This window comes from Lissotriton helveticus, chromosome 10 (assembly GCF_964261635.1).
Source record: "Lissotriton helveticus chromosome 10, aLisHel1.1, whole genome shotgun sequence".
In the NCBI taxonomy this organism is placed as follows: Eukaryota; Metazoa; Chordata; class Amphibia; order Caudata; family Salamandridae; genus Lissotriton; species Lissotriton helveticus.
Genome location: NC_136071.1, coordinates 1106054160 through 1106073942, shown reverse-complemented (window position 1 = coordinate 1106073942; position 19783 = coordinate 1106054160). Strand labels below are relative to the sequence as shown.

General features: G+C 53.6%; 1 protein-coding gene across 2 annotated transcripts in view; it reads left to right on the top strand.

Moving 5' to 3' along the window:
• DNAJC13 (DnaJ heat shock protein family (Hsp40) member C13) overlaps positions 1 to 11220 on the top strand; it is a 1517524-nt gene extending 1506304 nt beyond the window's left edge. For both annotated transcript variants that reach the window (XM_078663869.1, XM_078663868.1), the window contains one exon: positions 10317 to 11220. In XM_078663869.1, the coding sequence (XP_078519995.1) occupies positions 10317 to 10417 (101 nt within the window). In that variant the 3' untranslated portion in view covers positions 10418 to 11220. The remainder of the gene's footprint in view (positions 1 to 10316) is intronic.
• Positions 11221 to 19783: the final 8563 nt, after the last annotated feature.

Here is a 19783-nt window from a genome sequence, read left to right as displayed (position 1 = left end):
CAGACTTTCTGTCGTCTGCCATGATGTTGTTTACATCTTCATTTACCTCCAAGGGTGGTTGGCCTTCCCTTTTGCTGGGTTGCTTCTCAGAGCGGTGCTCTTCTCTTTCCCTTTACTAGTTTTCAATATACAGTGCCAGGCACTTTACTTTATAGTGCTGTTTTTCACCATTCCATGTCTTTTCATCATTTTCGCACACTGTTATTCTAGCAGTTTTTTGGTACTGGCTCTGCGTTGTGGTGCGGAAAAGTTTCTCCGACGAAAACTGATGTCAGCCCACCGGGAGGGGCATATATGGCTCCGCTGACGTCAAGTCTGTGGATGACGTTGGGCCGGAGCCGTGCGGCGCTGCCCCTGGCGCGCAGAGGTGATGCTGCGGAAAGTTTTCCAGATCCAGTCTGACGCCTGGGGGTATTCTAAGTTAAGGAATCTGCAGCTAGACTATGTCTCTACCAGATACATCGTTACCGAAGGTAAGTAACTTGTTTGTTGGCGTCGTAGTCGCCGAGATGACATAGGTGGAGCTACTTAGAAGCTCCCACGCGTGTTGACATCTGTTCTTTCTTTTTCCGCGCCAGCAAGTGCAGATCTGGATAGAGCAGTACTCCTAGTCACTTTTTGACTGAGGTATTTTTGGGACTTTTGTCTCTGTTTTTTAGTTTTTGACTCCTGGTGAATAGGGATGCCCGGTTTTAAGTCTTGCGTGGCTTGTCCCCGCACGATGTCGGTGACGGACCCGTACCAAGAGTGTCTCTACTGCCTGGGGCGTGAACATGACTCTGAGTCGTGCCCCGAATGCAGGACCCTGGCTCCTACAACTTTGCAAGAGCGGTCCCGAAAGTTGATGGAGGCCTGGGAGTCGGCTCCGCGCCGTTAAAGGTCCCGGTCCCATAGGAGATCGAGGGACCAGAGCCACCACCACCATTGTTCGATGAAGTCTTCGCACCCGGGTAAGGCGGAGCACAAGAAGTCGAAGAAGCATCATCCCTCTTCGCCTAGCCTGTCGCGCGAAATGGCTGAGGGTGCGGTTCGTGCCGCCCCCGTGGTTCGTGCCGCCCCCGTGGTTCGTGCCGCCCCCGTGGTTCGTGCCGCCCCCGTGGTTCGTGCCGCCCCCGTGGTTCGTGCCGCCCCCGCGGTTCGTGCCGCCCCCGCGGTTCGTGCCGCCCCCGCGGTTCGTGCCGCCCCCGCGGTTCGTGCCGCCCCCGCGGTTCGTGCCGCCCCCGCGGTTCGTGCCGCCCCCGCGGCTCGTGCCGCCCCCACAGTTGCTGACGGCCTACCCGCCTTTCCTGAGTCCGTCAGCGACTCCACCCCAGCTACAGGACTTTGTCAGCCATGGCCCGCCTTTTTGGCCCATCGGGCCCCGCCGGAACGCCTTCGGGCCCCGCGGGTCCAACTGGGGGTCCTCGCTCTTCTTCGTCGCCGGTTCCAGCCCTAACGTCATTGACGACTCTGGTCTCCACCGACGTCCACGACGATCCGCCACCGGCTGGCTCCATGGCAGACGCCGTCCCCGGCTTCCACCCCGACGTGGAGACGGCGCCGGACTGGTGTCAATCGACGCTGATACCGAATTTCTATTCCTTTCTCCATCCGCCTCCCTCTTTTCCGCGTGCCTGGCATGTTGGGGAGGACTGGGAAGGGTCTGAGGACCCTCTTGCAGCCCAGTGCGAGTTAGACCCCGACTGGGAAGAGGAATTTGAGGATGCAGGTGACCTGGATTTTACTCCAGAACCTGGCACAATGTGTCCTTTTACCGTGGCTACGGAGGAAGGTAGTACATATTATGTGGTGTTGCGTACAGCAGCAGAGGCTTTCCATCTCGAGCTCCCTTCGGTGGCCATTAGGACTAACCTCCTGACAGAAGTTTTTCGGCTTGCGTCTTCCTCTACGGAGCCGCTGCTGCCCTTTAATGCCGCACTTTCAGACGTTCTTTTGGGCACCTGGTCCAGGCCAAACATGGGGCTCCTGTGGATAAGAATGTGGCCCGACGCCATCGGCCGGCCCCGGGTGACACCATTTTCCTCTCCCAGCACCCTACCCATGAGAGCCTGGTTGTCCAGGCCTCTGCTTCCCCCAGAGCATTCCCTTCTGCCCCGCCAGACAGAGACTCCAAGAAACTAAAACAGTTTGGGGAGAAATTTTTGACTTCGCCAATTCAGGGCTGCGGTCTGTGAACACTGCATGCCTCTTGGGCCGTTATTCCCATTCTGTGTGGGACACGGTATGGCAGGTGCTGCCTCTGTGTACGGAGGAGGCAGGACGGTGCTCTACCAACCTATTGCTGTGGGGAGAGAGGCAGCCAAATTCACGATTCGTTGTGGCCTTGACACCGCCGACTTGCTTGTCAGAGCTATTTCCACGACTGGCTTTTCCGGGGATGTCCTGAACACTCTGATGGACATGCCCTTTTATGGCACTCACCTTTTTGGTGACAAGGCAGATAGTGCGTTGGAGCGTTTTAAGAACTCAAGGGTTAGGGCCAAGTCCTTAGGCCTTTCTGCCAGGCGCACTCCTTCGGTTTTTGCTCCTTTTGTGGCCAAGGAAGGGGCGCCCAAACACGTTCATTTCAGAGCCACAGGCTTGCGCAGCAACAGTCTCAGCGCAGCTGTGGATGTGGGACCCGCAGCGGTGGGTCACCGGGCCAGTGGGCGGGTCAGTCCACTACCTCCCCTGCACCCACTGCCTCCAAACCTTCCTAGTCCGGTGTTTCAGGCCCACCAAACACCAGTGGCTGGCAGGATTCGCCATCACCTTTGCACATAGTCCAAGACTTCCCCTCCAGCCATGCCACCTCAGTACCACCGCATTTCGGGGGATCATTTGGCACTTCTCCAGCAGGAAGTTGCGACCCTCAAGGCCAAGGGGGCCATTGAGCGCATTCCAACGCCAGAAGTAAGTTGTCGTTGTTATTTCCACAACTTCCTGGTTCCAAAGAAGGACAAGGGGCTGTGTCCTATCTTAGACATTCGGAACGTCAACCGCTTCCTCCGGAAGGAGAAGTTCAAGATGCTCACACTTGCTCAGGTCTTGTCTGCCCTAGACCCGCAAGACTGGCTGGTAGCGTCGGACTTGCAGGACGCTTATTTTTATATTCCTGTCCTGCCGGTCCACCAGCGTTACCTGCGGTTCACGGTAGGCCACGAGCACTTTCAGTTCACCGTGCTCCCTTTTGGCCTTACCAGCGCACCCCGGGTGTTCACGAAAGTGATGGCGGTGGTCGCAGCTCCTCTGCGCAGATCAGGGGTTTCAGTCTTCCCCAATCTGAAAGAGACACGTTGGTGATCGATTCCTTACCTTAGAATAATCCCCAGGCGTCAGACTGGATCCGGAAAGTTTTGCTTAGTAGTACCCCTGCGCGTCGGTAGGTGGCGTTGTGCGGCTCCACGTCCATCACTGGCGTCGTGAGCGCCGAGATGACGTCACGGAGGGTACTTAGGCGCCACCCATGTGCGCGGAGTCAGTTCTTTTTTATTCCGTGCCGAAAGCGCAGATCCGGATTGAGCACGTACCTCGGTTATTTTTACTACCTTTTTGAGACTTTTTGTCTCCTTTTCTTGTCTCCTGGTGCACGTAGGGATGCCCGGCTTTAAGTCTTGTGGGTCGTGCCTCCGTAACATATCGGTGGCAGACCCCCACGATGTGTGCCTCTACTGCCTAGAGACCGACCATGGCTCCCGGGTCTGTCGAGACTGTCAAGCCATAGCCCGAAGGTCTTGCGGTAGCGGCGCCGTAAGTTGCTGGAGGTCCAGCACTCCTCTCACCGCCGCTCCGGGTCTAGGGGCCGTTCGCGGGACCGTAGCCGTCGCTCCTCAGGCTCTAAGTCTTTGCCTTCAGATTCCGGTAAGCGACGCTATAAAAAGAAGTTGAAGAAGTGTGTTCGCTCTCCGACGTCTCCCCCGTCGCTCCCCGGAGGCGGAGAAGGGGGACAGGGGCTCTGTCCCTGAGGTTCCTCTTGAGCCGGGGGAGTCCATCGGCCTACCCGCTATACACGGGTCCGTCGGCGACTCCCAAACAGATGCAAGAGTTTCTTACTGCCATGGACCTCCTTTTTAGGCCCCGGGCTCCTGCCGGCGCGCCTTTGGGCCCCGCGGTCCCGTTTCCAGATCCTGTTGGCCCGGCGGCTCCGCCATCGGTGCAAGCCCCGGCACCACAGGATCCTGCGCCGCCGGCCCCAGCGCCACACGGTGCAGCACCGCTGGCTCCGGCCCCGGCGCCGTCCTTGGCTCCGGCCCCGGTGGCGCCCTTGGCCCTGCCACAGGCGCCGCACTGGGTGCCATTTCTCCCACCCCTGCCCCGGTTCCCGGACCATTTAGTTCCGGCCTGGGATCCGAATTGGGATACGGCTCCGTCTCGGCCGGCGCCGTTTTCGGTGCCACTCCCGACACCGCTTGCGCCTTCTCCGGCCCTGCTGCTGCAGCCGGCTCCCTCTACTCCGGAGCCGGACGAGGACTGGGACGGCTCCGAGGACCCCCGTGCCCGGCAGTGTGATTCCAAGCAGGATTGGGTGGACAACCTTCAAGATGCGGGCGAACTTGATGTGTCTTCTGACCCGGGGTTTGCCTCTCCTCCACCTATAATGGAGGAATGCGCTTCCTACACCATGGTGCTGCTTCGGGCTGCGGATGCTCTCCATCTCAACCTCCCTACGGTGGCCCTTAAAACCAACCTCCTTACGGAGGTGCTTCAGACTGCGTCTGCGTCGTCGGAGCCACTGCTTCCTTTCAGTGAGGCCCTTACCAAAGTCATCTTGGGCACTTGGATGCATCCGGCCACGGGGGCGCCAGTGGATAAAAATGTCTCTAGGCGTCCACTCACCCCACGCCGGTGAACCTGGTCATTCAGGCCTCGACGCCGCAGAGTGCTTTTCCCACGGCTCCTCCTTATAAGCTCTCAAAAAGGCTAAACCAATTTGGCAAGAGGTTGTTCTCCTCAGTCAGTTTGGGGTTGCAGTCGGTTAACACCGCCTGCTTGTTGGGCCATTACTCCCACGCAGTGTGGGATTCTGTAACTCCGGTTTTGCCTCCGTGTTCTGTGGAGTTCCAGCCTGTCTTTCTCAAGCAATTGAGGAGGGTAAGGATGCAGCTAAGTTTGCCATCCGGTGTGCTTTGGACACCGCTGATTCGTTGGGCAGGGCAATTTCGACGACTGGCTTTGAGGCGCCATGCCTGGTTGCGTTCCACTGGGTTCTCACCCGATGTCCAGAGCTGGCTCATGGACATGCTCCATGATGGCTTCCGCCTCTTTGGCAATAGGGCCGACAATGCCCTGGAGCGCTTTAAAGACTCTCGTGCCACGGCCAAGTCTTTGGGTCTTTCCACAAAGAACCCTGCCACGCCTGGGTTTGATTCCTTTCGTGGCCAGGGCAGGGGCACCCAAGCGCTCTCTTCCAGCAAGCCTGTGCAAAACCAGTCTCAGCGCGGCCGTAGATTCCGCAGGGCTGGGTCTGGTAACCAGCGCGCGGGTCAGTCCGCTTCCACCCCCGCTGCTTCCACCTCTAAGCCTTCCAAATCCGAGCTTCAGGGAGCCCCCCACGCCGGTGGGTGGCAGGATACGCCACCGCTGGCGCGAAATTAGTTCAGACAAGTGGGTGCTGCAGATAATCAACTAAGGTTACTCACTCCCCATTCTGTCCTCTACTCCGGCCATGCCACCTCGGTACTACCGCATGTCGGGAGATCATTTGACTCTTCTCCGTCAGGAAGTCTCGACCCTGCTTGCCAAGGGGGCCATCGAGCACGTTCCCGGTCAGGAAGGCGGGAGAGGTTGTTATTCCCACTACTTTCTGGTCCCCAAGAAGGACAAGGGGGGCCTGCACCCCATCTTGGACCTCCGGGACATCATTTGCTTCCTCCGGAAGGAGAAGTTCAAGATGCTGACTCTGGCTCAGGTCCTGGCTGCCCTGGACCCTGGATGGTGGCATTGGACTTGTAGGATGCTTATTTTCACATCCCCGTCCTGCCGGCCCACTGGTGCTACCTGCGGTTTACGGTGGGCCAGGAGCATTTTCAGTTTGACGTGCTCCCCTTCGGCCTTACCAGTGCCCCTCGGGTGTTCACGAAGGTGATGGGGGTGGTCGCAGCTCATCTGCGCAGGTCAGGGGTGTCAGTCTTCGCCTACCTCGACAACTGGCTGTTGAAAGCGGGCTCGCCCCAGGCTGTCGTCATCCACCTCCAGACTACGGCCAACCTCCTGCATTTGCTGGGGATTTCCATCAATCTGCCGAAGTCGTACCTGAGTCCCTCTCAGAAGCTCCCCTTTATCGGAGCAGTTCTGGATTCGACGCTGTTTCGGGTTTACCCTCCCGTGCAGCGAGTCTAGGATATTCAGGCTATGATTACAATCTTTCAGCCTCTATCCCGGGTTTCGGTCAGGATGCCCCTCCAGCTTCTGGGCCTGATGACCTCCTGCATCCTGCTAGTGACGCATGCCAGATGGCATATGCGGTCTCTGCAGTGGGACCTGAAGTTCCAGTGGGCATAGCATCAGGGCAACCTGTCCGATCACGTCCAGATCTCGGAGGGCGCTGCAAGACAGTTGCAGTGGTGGCTCACAAATTGCGATTGGGTCAGTGGCAGTCCCTCTCCCTTCTCCAACCGGAGCACACAGTGGTGACGGATGCGTCCCTCCTGGGATGGGGAGGCCACATGGGAGAGGCGGAGATCAGAGGGCTTTGGTCTCCAGTGGAGTCCCGGCTCCATATCAATCTTCTGGAGCTGTGGGCGATCCGGCTTGCACTGAAGGCATTCCTTCCCTCTGTCCGGGGTAGTGTAGTGCAGGTGTTCAGGGACAACACCACCGCCATGTGGTATTGCAACAAGCAGGGCGGGTTGGGGTCGTGGCCCCTATGTCAGGAGGCTCTGCGCCTCTGGATGTGGCTGGAACATCAAGGCATTACCTTGGTGGTTCAACACCTAGCAGGTTCTCTGAACGCCAGGGCGGACAAACTCAGCAGCCGGTACATGGTGGATCACGAACTTGGACGTGGCGCAAGGTCTCTTTCAGCAGTTGGGAGAGCCTTGGTTAGATCTATTCGCAACCGAAGAGAACGCGCAATGTCATCAGTTCTGCATGTTGGAATTTCCAAGACGGCACTCGCTCGAAGACGTTTTCGGCGCAAGCGGAGCTGCGCTCTATTGTACGCCTTTCCGCCTATACCACTTCTACCCAGAGTGCTGAATAAGATCATTCTTGTGGCTCCGGACTGGGCTCGAAGAGTATGGTATCCCGAGCTACTCAGTATGAGCTTCGATCCCGAGCTACTCAGTATGCGCATCGATCCCCCGATCCGTCTGCCCTTAGGAAAGATCTTCTGTCGCAGCAGCAGGGGACGGTCCTCTACCCGAACCTGTCCAGCCTCCACCTCCATGCATGGAGATTGAGCGGCGACAGTTGACACCCTTTGATCTTCCTCCCGAAGTCTGTGATGTCATTCTGGCAGCCAGGCGTCCCTCCACCAAAACGGTATACGCCTGCAGGTGAAACAGATTTGTAGCATGGTGCACAGCAAAGGCTGTGGATCCCCTTTCTGCCCCTCTTTCTGAGGTTCTTATGTTCCTTCTCTCTTTGGCCCAGCAGGGCTCTGCTCTGGGCACTGTCAAAGGTTATCTTTCGGCCATCTCCGCCTTTCTACGGCTTCCAGATCAGACTTCTCTTTTTAAGTCCCCGGTTGTTATCTGTTTTCTTAAAGGCATTACGCATACATTTCCATCCGTACCCTTCATAATGCCTTAGTGGGACTTAAATCTTGTTTTGACTTTTCTAATGTGCGCTCCCTTTGAGCCCCTTCATAACTGTTCTTTGCGGCTGCTCACCTTAAATACTGCTTTCCTGGTTGCCATCACCTCTGCCAGAAGAGTGAGCTCCAGGCTCTTTCTTCTAAACCTCCTTTCCTTTCTATTTATCCGGACAAGGTGGTTTTAAGGACCTGTCCTTCTTTTCTACCAAAGATTGTCACGCCCTTCCACATCGGGTAGACCATCACTTTGCCCACCTTCTTTACCGCCTCCGCATCTTTCAAGGGAAGAGGAAAGGCTCCACTGTCGGGACCCAAAACGTGCGCTCGCATTCTATCTGCAGCGTACACAGCAGTTCCAGGTGGATGATCAGCTTTTTGTTGGCTACGTGGGCACCAAAAAAGGTTGGGCTGTGCACAAACGGACCATCTCCCGGTGGGTCGTTCTGTGCATCAAAGCATGTTACTCCTTAGCCAAGAAGGAGCCTCCCGTGGGGCTGTGTGCCCATTCAACCAGGGCAACTGCAGCCACTTCTGCCTTGGGACACGGCGTTCCCTTGAAGGACATTTGTCAGGCAGCTACGTGGGCCTCGCTGCACACGTTTTCCAAGCACTACTGCCTTGACAGTCCGGTCCTGAGAGACGGCTTCTTTGGCCGTTCTGTGCTCCGTGACTTTCTGGTGTAATCTTGTTCGCAGACCCACCACCAGGGTTGGTATTGCAGGAGTATCTATTCTAAGGTAAGGAATATATCACTAACGTGTCTCTTTCAGATGCACAAGTTACTACTTGGATAACGATATATCTGTAAGGGACATTAGTTAGTGATAGATTCCTTACCACCCGCCTATCCTCCCCATTCTGCGAACTGATTACTAGGGTTAAGGTCATCCGTTTTAGAGCCCTAGTTTTATGCGCCAATGGTCGGTATCTTGCATGGCTCTGCGTTTCGGCGCGGAAAGTCGTGTACAGAACTGACGTCAGCGCTCATGGATGGCGCCTAAGTACCCTCCGTGACGTCATCTCGGTGCTCACGATGCCAGTGACAGACACGGAGCCGCACAACGCCACCTACCGACGCACAGGGGTACTGCGAAGCAAAACTTTCGGGATCCAGTCTGACGCCTGGGGATTATTCTAAGGTAAGGAATCTATCACTAACTAATATCGCTTACAGATATATCGGTACACAATTAGTAACTTGTGCTTCTGTGCCCTTATGCTCTTGTTGCTCCAGGTTGGAGCCTATCCTCCAACCCCGCCCCCTCCCCTTCCTCCTTTATTACTAGTGTTCCAAGGCCTCTGCTATCCTCTAGGTTGGGGTCTTTTGGCTGTGCCTCTGCCCCTTGTTCCTTGAGGGGTCTCAAACTGTGTGATGTGGCTGTCTTGGAAGTTTGTCGTTCCTTGTTTGTCTTGGACTGTTTACCCCTTCATTGTTATTGGTTGGGGTTGTAATCCTGCTACATGTCATCATGACATTTTTAGATAATTCCTTGTCTCCAGGGGAAGGGCTGTCTCCGTTCTGGCAGGGTGGCTGCTTAGGGCTGTGCTCTGTTTTTTACTTTGTTCCCTGCCTTTAGGTACTGCAGTGTTTTGCACTGCTCCTTGTGGTGGTGTTCAACACCATTTCTTTTTATATTCTTTTGCACACTGTTCCCATACTCCCCCAGTTTTGTCTAATGGCTCTGCATTGTGGCGCGGAAAAGTTCTCTGGAGAAAACTGACGTAGGCGTGCCGGGGTGGTACTTGTGTGACCTCACTGACGTCATGTACAGTGCCTGGGCGGAGTCGCGTGGTGCCGTCCCCCCAGCGCACAGGGATGCTGTGGCAAGGTTTTCTGGGTCCAGTCTCACGCCTGGGGATAATTCTACGTTAATGAATCTGCTGCTAGAATCGTCTACCAGATCCATCATTACCGAAGGTAAGTAACTCATACATCTTGGATTTAATTTTCTTACTTAAAAATAAAATCATTCCAAGATGGCCACTGTGCGTACTCTGGGATCTATGACTACTGGTCACAAGTGACTGACATTCTAGTCCAAAATGGTGCAGATTAAACTAACTCTACCCTGATTGCTTTTCTTAGATTTGTCTTGGAGATCTGTAAAGCAGTCAGGAAGCTGGCAGCACTAGCCTTGGTGCAGCTTTGACCTGCATGCGAGTTGTTATCCCGTTAGAAGTGGAGGGACTGCATAATCTTGCACTGTGTAATGATAATGCAAAGACTTATACATCCCAAAGCACCTTCAAAAGACAACTGGGGTCTTCTCTGCCTTTATTCATGTCAATGTGAGAGTATCTGTCAGTGGTAGTCTGTCCAGCCTGTTGATGCGTCTGCTGCTTTCATACCTCACACTCTTGGAACATCATACTACTACTACCACACATTTCCAACCATACAGATTTATCTGAATCACTGCGGACAGTTAAGAGTGGTACTATACCCCACTACTAATGGTGTTTTTGCAGGTGTGTACAATGTACTATTTCAATAATTGTAGATGTAGTAGACATGTGGTTGATTAATTCAAATATGCAACCTCACAATCAAAATGTTATATATTTTTTTTCTTCCAAATAGGCCCAGGAGTTGCTGGTTATCTTACTGCAGGGACAACAACGACTGTTCTTCCCAGCGTACCACCCCCAGTAGACCATGAAGCAGGAGATCTTCTTGGCTAGCCTCTCTAAACACCCAGGAGTGGTGATTATTAAAGGCTGGCGGATCTGGTTAGAGCAGAAGAGAGTGCCACATTCCTCCTTCCAAAATCTTTTGAAATGGACTTTTTTCTGCCTTTCCACTTGTTTCGCGATAAAGTGTTATTCCTTTTTCTAATGAATATATTTTTATTTAGGGAAAACAAACTAAAGGTGAATCTAATTGCTTCACAATGTAACATAAACAAAAAGCACTCTATGGATCAGCCGCGGAAGTACACAAGTATTTTCTCTTGTTGTACTTAAGCACATTCTTTTCCTTTGTATTTGTTTACAAGACTGTGAATCGGAAAATATGGAAGTTTCCTCTGCCCCCCCCCTATTTTTTTATATTATTTTATGAATTATCAAGAGTCCGCCTTTGAACATCCGTTGAAATGTATTCCACTGAGTCATAGACTTTCCTTCAAGGGCATTTTTCTCACCCTCATCATTTCATCTCTGAAGATGCCTCATTGAACTTTGTATCCTGGTTTGGCCCCAGTGTCTGTTCAGTGATGTAGTGCATTGCTAATCATTAACATTATCTTCCTGAAGGCAAAGAGCGGTAGACATCCAGATGTACAGTTCGACTTGGCTTTACCAAATAAAAAAAGCTTCTGCAAAGAAAATGAAATTGATGTCTACCTGTGTATGTATGAGCCTACTGTTGTTGTGAAATATTCTACGCATTATCCAGTATATAAAGCTTTCTATAATGAATGTACATTATACAGATCATTCATGTGTACATAAAATTTTAAAAAATAAAGGGAATTGAAAGTCTTGTTGGCGGGAGAGGACATGTTTCCTTTTATATGTTGAGTGTGTTCATATTTTGATTAGTGTCTTTGTAATATTTGCAGCACACTAAGCTGTCAATACCAACTTAATCTCTGTAAGAATGTACTGGATTTTAAATGGAAAAGTGAACTATACTTCTGCATTTTATTTCTGCCAAGATTCTATTTTTTATATATATATTTTCATATTTGGCTTCATGAATGTCCGAGACGTGGCATGCCTCTCCGAAGGACTTAAGGTGGTTGCAGCCTGTGCTGCGATTATTGAAATGTATGTCTTTGTGACACCTTGAGTTGTCTGTGTCATGTCTCCTTGCTATGGGATATATATTTCAAGATTCCTCGCCTTTTGAATTATCCTTCCAGCCTTCAGGCTGGTCTGTAAAGAAATGTTCTCCAGCACAGCCAGATGGTGCCATGCGATTTCATCTGCAAATCAGCCTTCGGGAATGATGATACTGGCATCAGTTCTTGTTTTTTCGTGCCTCATCTCATTGGGCCTAGCACTCTCTCTTGTTGTCTCACTGATGAAGGTCCTCAGCACCCCGAAAGCAACTAGGTCAAATGTTTACCATGAACGTTTCACTTTTTAAACCCTGTGACAGATGCTTCAAGCAGTCGTCCTTCTCCAGATCTACATCTATATGCGATGTCTGTGATTGAAACAAAAAAGCAACAGCCTGCAGTTCCTGTGCCTCGATGCACTCTGAGGCCACCAGAGAGAGGGACGCCAAAGTGTTTGTGGTCAAATGCTGAAGGGAGATCTGAAAGCATTCTCCCTCACTTCAGGTAAGTCACCTAAATGATCTGCCCATAAAAAGCACCAAAGGAGTCAGTAGTTGTTTAATTCCTCAAGAAAACAGTCCCATTCCCAGGACTGTTTGGAGTCTTAACACAGTACCCGCATGTTGGACCTTTCCTCATCATCTGACATGATCCCAATGCTGAAAAGGGTACTTGTTCCGTTTCACCTACCCCATGTAGAACCGTCGCCAGTAGGTCGTTATGGTTAGGACTAAGTTTCCATAGGAAAAGCATTTTTATAACTTTGGCGTCATTTGATGAATCTTCATGACATTTTCCAAACTAATTCTTTGTTCATATCAGCTCCTATGTTGAAAGTTTGGAGGTGATTCGTGGGGGGTGGGCGAGAAAAAAGTGGGGTCCCAAACGTATTTTCTCCATGCAATTTCCATAGGAAACTTTAGACTAGGCTACAGGTAGAACGGGTGAACGGAATTACCCCAAATTTGGCAGGGAGAAGGGTCTTGGTCTAGAAAGCACGCTTTTGTTTATTTGGTGTAAATCCGTTAAGTAGTTTTGGAGAAATATTGAAATGTAAAGATATGAATATTTGGGAATTCTGCCATCTGATTGGCTGAGGCGTTACGAGCACAAGCTTGATGGTTATTGGCTGCTAACAGTTGCAATTAGGAAGTGTTGGCAGCCATATCTGAAAGAAACAGGTTAGTATTAGATTCCTTACCTTAGACTACCCCCAGGCGTCAGACTGGATCCGGAAACATTTGCATAGCAGTACCCTTGCGCGTCGGTAGGCGTCGTGTGCGGCTCCGCCTCTGTCGTCGGCGTCGTTGGCGCTGGGATGACGTCGCCGGAGTATTTACACGCCGCCCTCGCGCGCTGACGTCAGTTCCTATTTATGATGCGCCAGCAAGGGCCGATCCGGGAACAGTGGTACCCTTTAGTCATTTTTTGGCTAAACTTTTTGATCATATTTTTCGAAGTCGAATTACTCTGACTGTGCCGGTTGGGATGCCCGGGTGTGAGAAGTTGGCCTGATATATGATGTTTCCAATTCTGGAACCACCCTGTATCAGTCCAAACGACCCTTATGGTGTCTGGTTGTAAGTCAACCTTATTAGACAAGCTATCCTAGGGGTAGCATGGACTAAGCAGCCTAAAGGCTTAACTTAAGAGGTCCTGTTAAGCGAGCTGTTTTACCACATACAATCCTGTAATATCAAATGAAAGGACACCACACAAGTATATATTATAAAAATATATGTATTTATTACTAAAAACAATCCCCAGTATTCTTTATGAATAAAGGGGCACAAGCGTTAAATAAAAAGCACAGTATAACATACAAAGTTGCACAATTTTGGATGAGGCCAAGGGGCCACTCAAACCATATACTAAAAAAATGGTATAAGAGAGACCATTCGATCAGTGGTTAGGCCTAGGGCCTAGGGAATCGCTGGGAGCAGTCGGGACAAGCAATGCTGACGTCGGGAAAAGCCCGCGGGATTCGGGTGCAGTCCTGAAAGCACAAGCATGCATCAATGTTAAGTCAATGGTGCGTAAAAGTTACACAAATATAGTTTAAGGACACTTCTGCTGAACCTAGAGGAACAAAACTTAAGACACAGACCCTAGAGGTGTGTACCAGTGTGGGAACACCGGCGTTGCAATGTTACCTCACCCACAGGAAGTGGGTGCACAGGGTCGAAGTTGAGTCGGGTTTCGTCACGCAGATTCTTGGTGCTTGAAGCTGAAAGGGCTGCAGGCGAGGTGAAGGAGAAGTGTCCGGTGGAATCCAAGGGTGGACTCAAGTCGAAAAGTACCTGAAAGCAGAGGGGACAGAGTCTGGGTCACTCAGCAGTGACCAGGGTGGAACCAGGACGGAACCAGACAATGTCGGGCGCAATCAGGTGGTTGTCGAGGAGCTTCTCTCCGCTGTCACGTGGGCTCTGGGGCATCTACGACGTCCAGGAGCGGGTCACGATCTGTCCCACGCAGGCTCTCGCCGTCGGCGCTGTCGGCTTCAAGATTGGAGCAAACACTTGGCAAAAGCAATTCACGAGGAACTGGAAGATTGCTTCTCACTCGGTCCAGGAGGGTCAGAGTGGGTGCTCCTTTTCAGGGGAGCGGGTGCAAATCTGGAGCAACCAGAATCACAAGTCGTATTTCAAGTTTCGTCGGCACAGGGGCCACAAGCCAGCTGGCAAGTGACCGGACCAACGCGTTGAGCCAAAAGAAGCAGAAGGGCCCCACGCAGCACTCGTCGAGTGTGGAGGGCTGAACTTCGGTGCAAGAGTGGCTCAGGGTTGGGGCTTCTCAAACCCCGGTGTACAGCTTCGAGGGTCATTCGTGGGCTGCACGGTCAGCGTCTCGTGGTCTTTCCAAGATGGCGTGCCCCACGCTTCCGGTCGCCTCCACGGGTCTCAGCTCTGCAGGGACTGTGGATCGGGCTGTTAGAAGGCAGGCAAGCTTGATCTCGTCGATCTCTGTCGCTCGAGTTCCGGCGGGAACTGCAACAAAGCAGACGTCGAGGGCTGGATGGTGCCTGTTTGCACAGGGTGGTCACTCCTTGACCACAAGGGAGATTCTTCAGTCTTCTACGTCGAGTAGGATGTCGAAGGGTCCAGAGTTTCGTTTCTTATGTTTCATCAGGATAATCTGAAGTGCATTGGCACTCCTCCCATTCTTATACCAATCTAGGGGGCTGGATTACCTGCTAGGTCCCCTCCTATGGGTGGGACCCAGGAAGTGGGTGGATACACCCCCTTCCTTTGATCCTGGCCGCTTTGGCACGAGGGCTGGAGTGCCCCAGAACCGGTTTGGCCGGATTATGCAAGGGGCAGCCTTGTGCTCCCCCAGCACTGTCTGGTTTCTTTCAAACCTCCCTGCTACAATCCACTATCTCCTGTCTGGGGGGGTGTGACACCTACCTGCGACAGGAAACCCTTTGTCCAGGCCCCCTTGGCTGAGTTTCGTCAGCTTCAGGGGGTCAGACCTGTGTCTGTGGCAGAAGCATCCATCTTGTGGATCTGAGGCTCTTTTAAAATTAACCGCATTTCAGTAAAGTAACATGTCTTCTCCCTCTAGAGGGGTGGAATGCTATCCCCGTCGCCAGAACTGGCGAGGGGATAGTATTCCAAATCGTATGACACCTTACACGACATGTTTTGATAAAGCCAAACCAAAGTTGCTATATAACCGCGAGGATTATAATGCACTTAATGTGTGTTATGTTATGTTATGTTAAAAAATTTGTACCGCGCACGTACACCGAGACGGTTTCTTGGCGCTCATAACAGACATAACAACTAAGGCAGGGAGCACTACTCAAAGGCCAACTTAAAAAGGTGGGTTTTCAGGGTTTTTCGGAACAAATCATAAGAAGGGCAGTGACGGAAGGACACAGGGAGGGAATTCCAAAAAGTGGGGCCTAGAAAGGAAAGCCGGAGGCCACCGTGTTTTTTTCGGCGAATGGATGGAATACAGAGAAGATTGTCGGCAGAGGATCGAAGGTAGCGGGATGGGAGATATCGCCTGAGTTTGGAGGAAATGAACTCGGGGGCGTGGTTGTGAAGGGACTTGAATACGGTGCAGCCGAGTTTAAAGGAGCACCGTTTGGCCACAGGGAGCCAATGAAGGCTCTTCAGAAGAGGGGAGACATGCTGATGTTTAGGTTGACGAAACACCAGGCGAGCAGCCTGGTTCTGGATTAGCTGAAGTTTTTGAAGCTGGTAGGCGGGAATCCCCACATACAAGATGTTAGAAAAGTCAACCCTGGAAATGACCAAGGCCAGGATGGTAAGAATGAGTGCCTCTCTGGTTAAGAATCTGCAGATCTTGCGAATCCTGCGCAGCTGGAAGAAGCAGGATGATGTGACTGCAGAGATCTGAGGTTTCATAGATAGATCCTCCGAGATGATCACTCCTAGACTTTTCACAGTACTGACTGGACGAGGAGGGGCGCCAAGGGAAGATGGCCAAAAATTATCATTCCAGGGGTTGGTGGAGCCGCCCACCAGGACGAGTTCCGTTTTGGACGGATTCAACTTAAGTTGGCTATGAGCCATCCAGTCAGAAATACGTAGCATTAAGAGTATATGGTATGGCATTATCCTGAAACAGCTTAGGGAGTTGTTCCCGACGGCTGCAGACAGGCTCAGCTCATGCTAGAGCTCCATCTCACATTAAACCACGCACTCTGCCTCCAGGATTGATGAGGCCTTCCATAGGAGTGGCTCACAGGCTTATATGTGTCCAGATATAGGTTTAGATATAGGTATACTATATCTAAGCAAGGGGTGATTACACCACCTTACCCCAGCTGAGTGATCAGCCGGTTGTTTCAATTTAAGAACCAGCCAGGGTTGGCAAAAGATATGCTGCAGCCCCTGGTAGGCCTTGGTGGCTCCTATGCCCTGGGCACCTATAGTGCATGGTACAGGGGCTGACAAGGAGTCCAGTTCCAATTGTGGTATGTGCCTATAGCACATGTATCATTAATTTAGTGAGAGAACAGCAGGCTCGGGGTCTGATTAGCAGGCCCACAGCCTCAGTAGTCCAAAACCAGTGAAGCAAAAAGCAAAAATTTGGGGTGACCATAGGATAGCAGACCCTACTCTCCTACACCGGGTTTAAACCCTGCGTCGACTGCTATCGACTGATGTCGGTTACCGACCCCCATCGCCGGTGTCTTCATTGCCTGGGGCCCGACCACGATGAAAAGTCGTGCCCCGACTGCCGGGCGTTGACGTCGAAGGCTAGGCGGGAGCGGTCCCGCAAGCGCCTCGAGCTCCGGCAGTCGGCCCCGCGCCGTTCGAGGCCCGGTCCGGAAGGAGGTCGAGGGACCGGTCACGGGGCTGGAGTCATCACGGTTCGGAGGATCGACACCACTCCTCGAGCTCCAAGTCTTCAGGTAAGAGGCACAAGAAGTCGACGAGGCGACATCGCTCTTCCGACTCCCCCCGACGCTCGCGTGACGCAGCCTGGGGTTCGGATGACACCACCCACGAGGCTCCGTCGTAGCCGCAGGCGTCGCGGCCTGCTCCATACCCGCCGGTCCCTGGGCAGAACGCGACGCCGCAGGAGATTGACACCTTCCTCTCGGCCATGAGATCGCTCACTCCTCCGTCGGGTTCCGCTGTGCCCGACTGGGAGCTTCGGCCCCGGCGGCGACTTAAGTCCCTACGCCGCAGGACTGCTCCAGATCCGTGCTCGGCTCCTAGGGTGTCGCCCCCGGCGCCGACCACGGTCAATGCCATCCCCAGTCCCCCCCTCGGTCCGGTTCCGACGTCGGAGCGGCGTTGCTAGACGCCGATGGGAAATTTTTACTTCTATGATCCGGTCCCATCTTTTGACCCTGAATACCAGGAGATGGGTGGCGAGCCGGATTGGGAGGGGTCTGAGGACCCTCTGGCACATGAGTGCCAACCTTATCAGGACTGGGCAGGTGAGCTAGGGGACGCCTGTGGTCTGGGCACCTCGCCAGACACTGGCTTTGTCTCCCCTCCTACAGTGGCTACAGAGGAGGGGGCAGCCTATAGTGTGGTGTTGACGCGGGCGGCCAAGGCCCTATCCCTTGAGCCCCCCTTCGCGGACGTGAGTACTAACCTCCTCACTGAGGTCCTTAAATCGCAAGCAAGCTCTTCGGAGCCTCTGTTGCCGTTTAATGAGGCCTTGTCTGACGTTCTTCTGGGCACCTGGTCCAGGCCCGCTACAGGTCCTCCTGTAGATAGGAACGTGGCCAGATGCTACCGCCTGGCTCCGGGCGACCCTTGCTTCCTGTCCACCCCCCCACCCTTGAGAGCCTGGTCATACAGGCCTCTAACTCATAGACCGCATTCCCGACGGCTCCCCCCGATCGGGAATCCAAGAGGTACGAACAATAAGGCAAGAAGATGTTCTCCTCCCTGAGTTTGGGGTTGCGGTCAGTTAACACTGCGTGCCTCTTGGGCCATTCTACCCACTCTCTTTGGGACATGGTCGCGAACGTGCTGCAACAATGTCCGGAGGAGGCCCGGACTAAACTCGCCCAAGCCCTTGCGGAGGGTCGAGATGCGGCACCGTACTCCATCAGATGTGGACTGGATACCACGGACTCGCTAAGTAGAGCGATGGCAACGACGGTGGCCACCCTTGGCTGAGGTCCGCCAACTTTTCGGCTGATGTCCAAAACACCCTTATGGACATGCCGTTTGATGGCCGTCTGCTCTTTGGCGACAAGGCAGACAGTGCGCTTGAGCGCTTTAAGGACTCCAGGGCTACGGCCAAGTCCTTGGGCCTGTCTGCCCCGCGCCAGCAATCTCCTGCCTTTCGCCCCTTTCGTGGCCAAGTAAGGGGCGCCCCCACACGTCCTGCCAGTCACGGGCCGCAGTCTAACATCCAGCGTGGTGGCGGACGTGGTAACCGCCGTGGCGGTGCCCGGGGACAACAGCGGGGCCATTCCACATCCACCCCCGCAGCATCGGCCTCAAAGCCCTCCTAGTCCGAGCTTTCAGGCCCACAAGACGCCAGTGGGGGGCAAGGTTTGCCATCACCTCCTCCACTGGCGCGACATCACATCGGACAGGTGGGTGCTGCAAATCGTCCGGAGGGGCTATTCCCTCCCCTTTGAGGCGACCCCTCCAGCCATGCCACCGCAGTACCACCGCGTGTCGGGGGATCACTTGAATCTTCTGCGAGAGGAAGTTGTGGCCCTCTTGGCCAAGGGGGCCATCGAGCGCGTTCCTGTGCCAGAAGTAGGGTGTGATTGTTACTCCCACTACTTTATGGTTCCCAAGAAGGGCAAAGGGGGCCTACGCCCTATCTTGGACCTGCGGAACGTCAACGACTTCCTCCGGAAGGAGAGGTTCAAGATGCTGACACTGGCTCAGGTCTTAGCTGCCCTGGACCCGGTTAACTGGATGGTAGCGTTGGACTTGCAGGACGCTTATTTCCACATCCCCGTCCTGCCGGCCCACATGCGCTACCTGCGGTTCACGGTAGGCCACGAGCACTTTCAGTTTATATGCTCCCCTTCGGCCTTACCAGCGCCCAACGGGTGTTCACGAAAGTGATGGCGGTGGTCGCAGTTCATCTGCGCAGGTTAGGGGTTTCAGTTTTCCCCTACCTCGACAACTGGTTGTTGAAGGCGGGCTCGTCCCAGACAGTCGTCAGCCACCTCAAGACTAAGGCCGACCTCCTGCACCTGCTGGTGTTCTCCATCAATGTTCCGAAGTCGCACCTGTGTCCCTTTCAGAAGCTCCTCTTCATCGGAGCGGTTCTAGACTCGCGCAGTTTCGGGTTTATCCTCCCGAACAGCGGGTTCGGGATATTCAGGCTCTGATTCTGAACTTTCAGCCTTTATCCCGGGTCTCGGTCAGGTTGACGCTCCAGCTTCTGGGGCTGATGGCCTCCTGCATCCTTCTGGTGCATCACGCCAGGTGGCGGATGGAGGCTCTGCAGTGGGGCCTGACGTTTGTGGGCCCAGCATCAGGGCAACTTGTCCGACCATGTCTTGATCTCGGAGGGCAGTTGCAGTGGTGGCTCACGGACCGCGATTGGGTCAGCGGCAGATCCCTCTCCCAACCCAACCGGAGCACGTAGTTGTGACGGACGCGTCCCTCCAGGGCTGGGGAGGCCACATGGGAGAGGCGGAGATCAGAGGCCTCTGGTCTCCGGCAGAGTCCCAGCTCCATAGCAACCTTCTGGAGCTGCGGGCGATCCGACTTGCACTGAAGGCATTCCTCCCCTCTGTCCGGGGGAGTGTAGTGCAGGTGTTCACGGACAACACCACCGCCATGTGGTACTG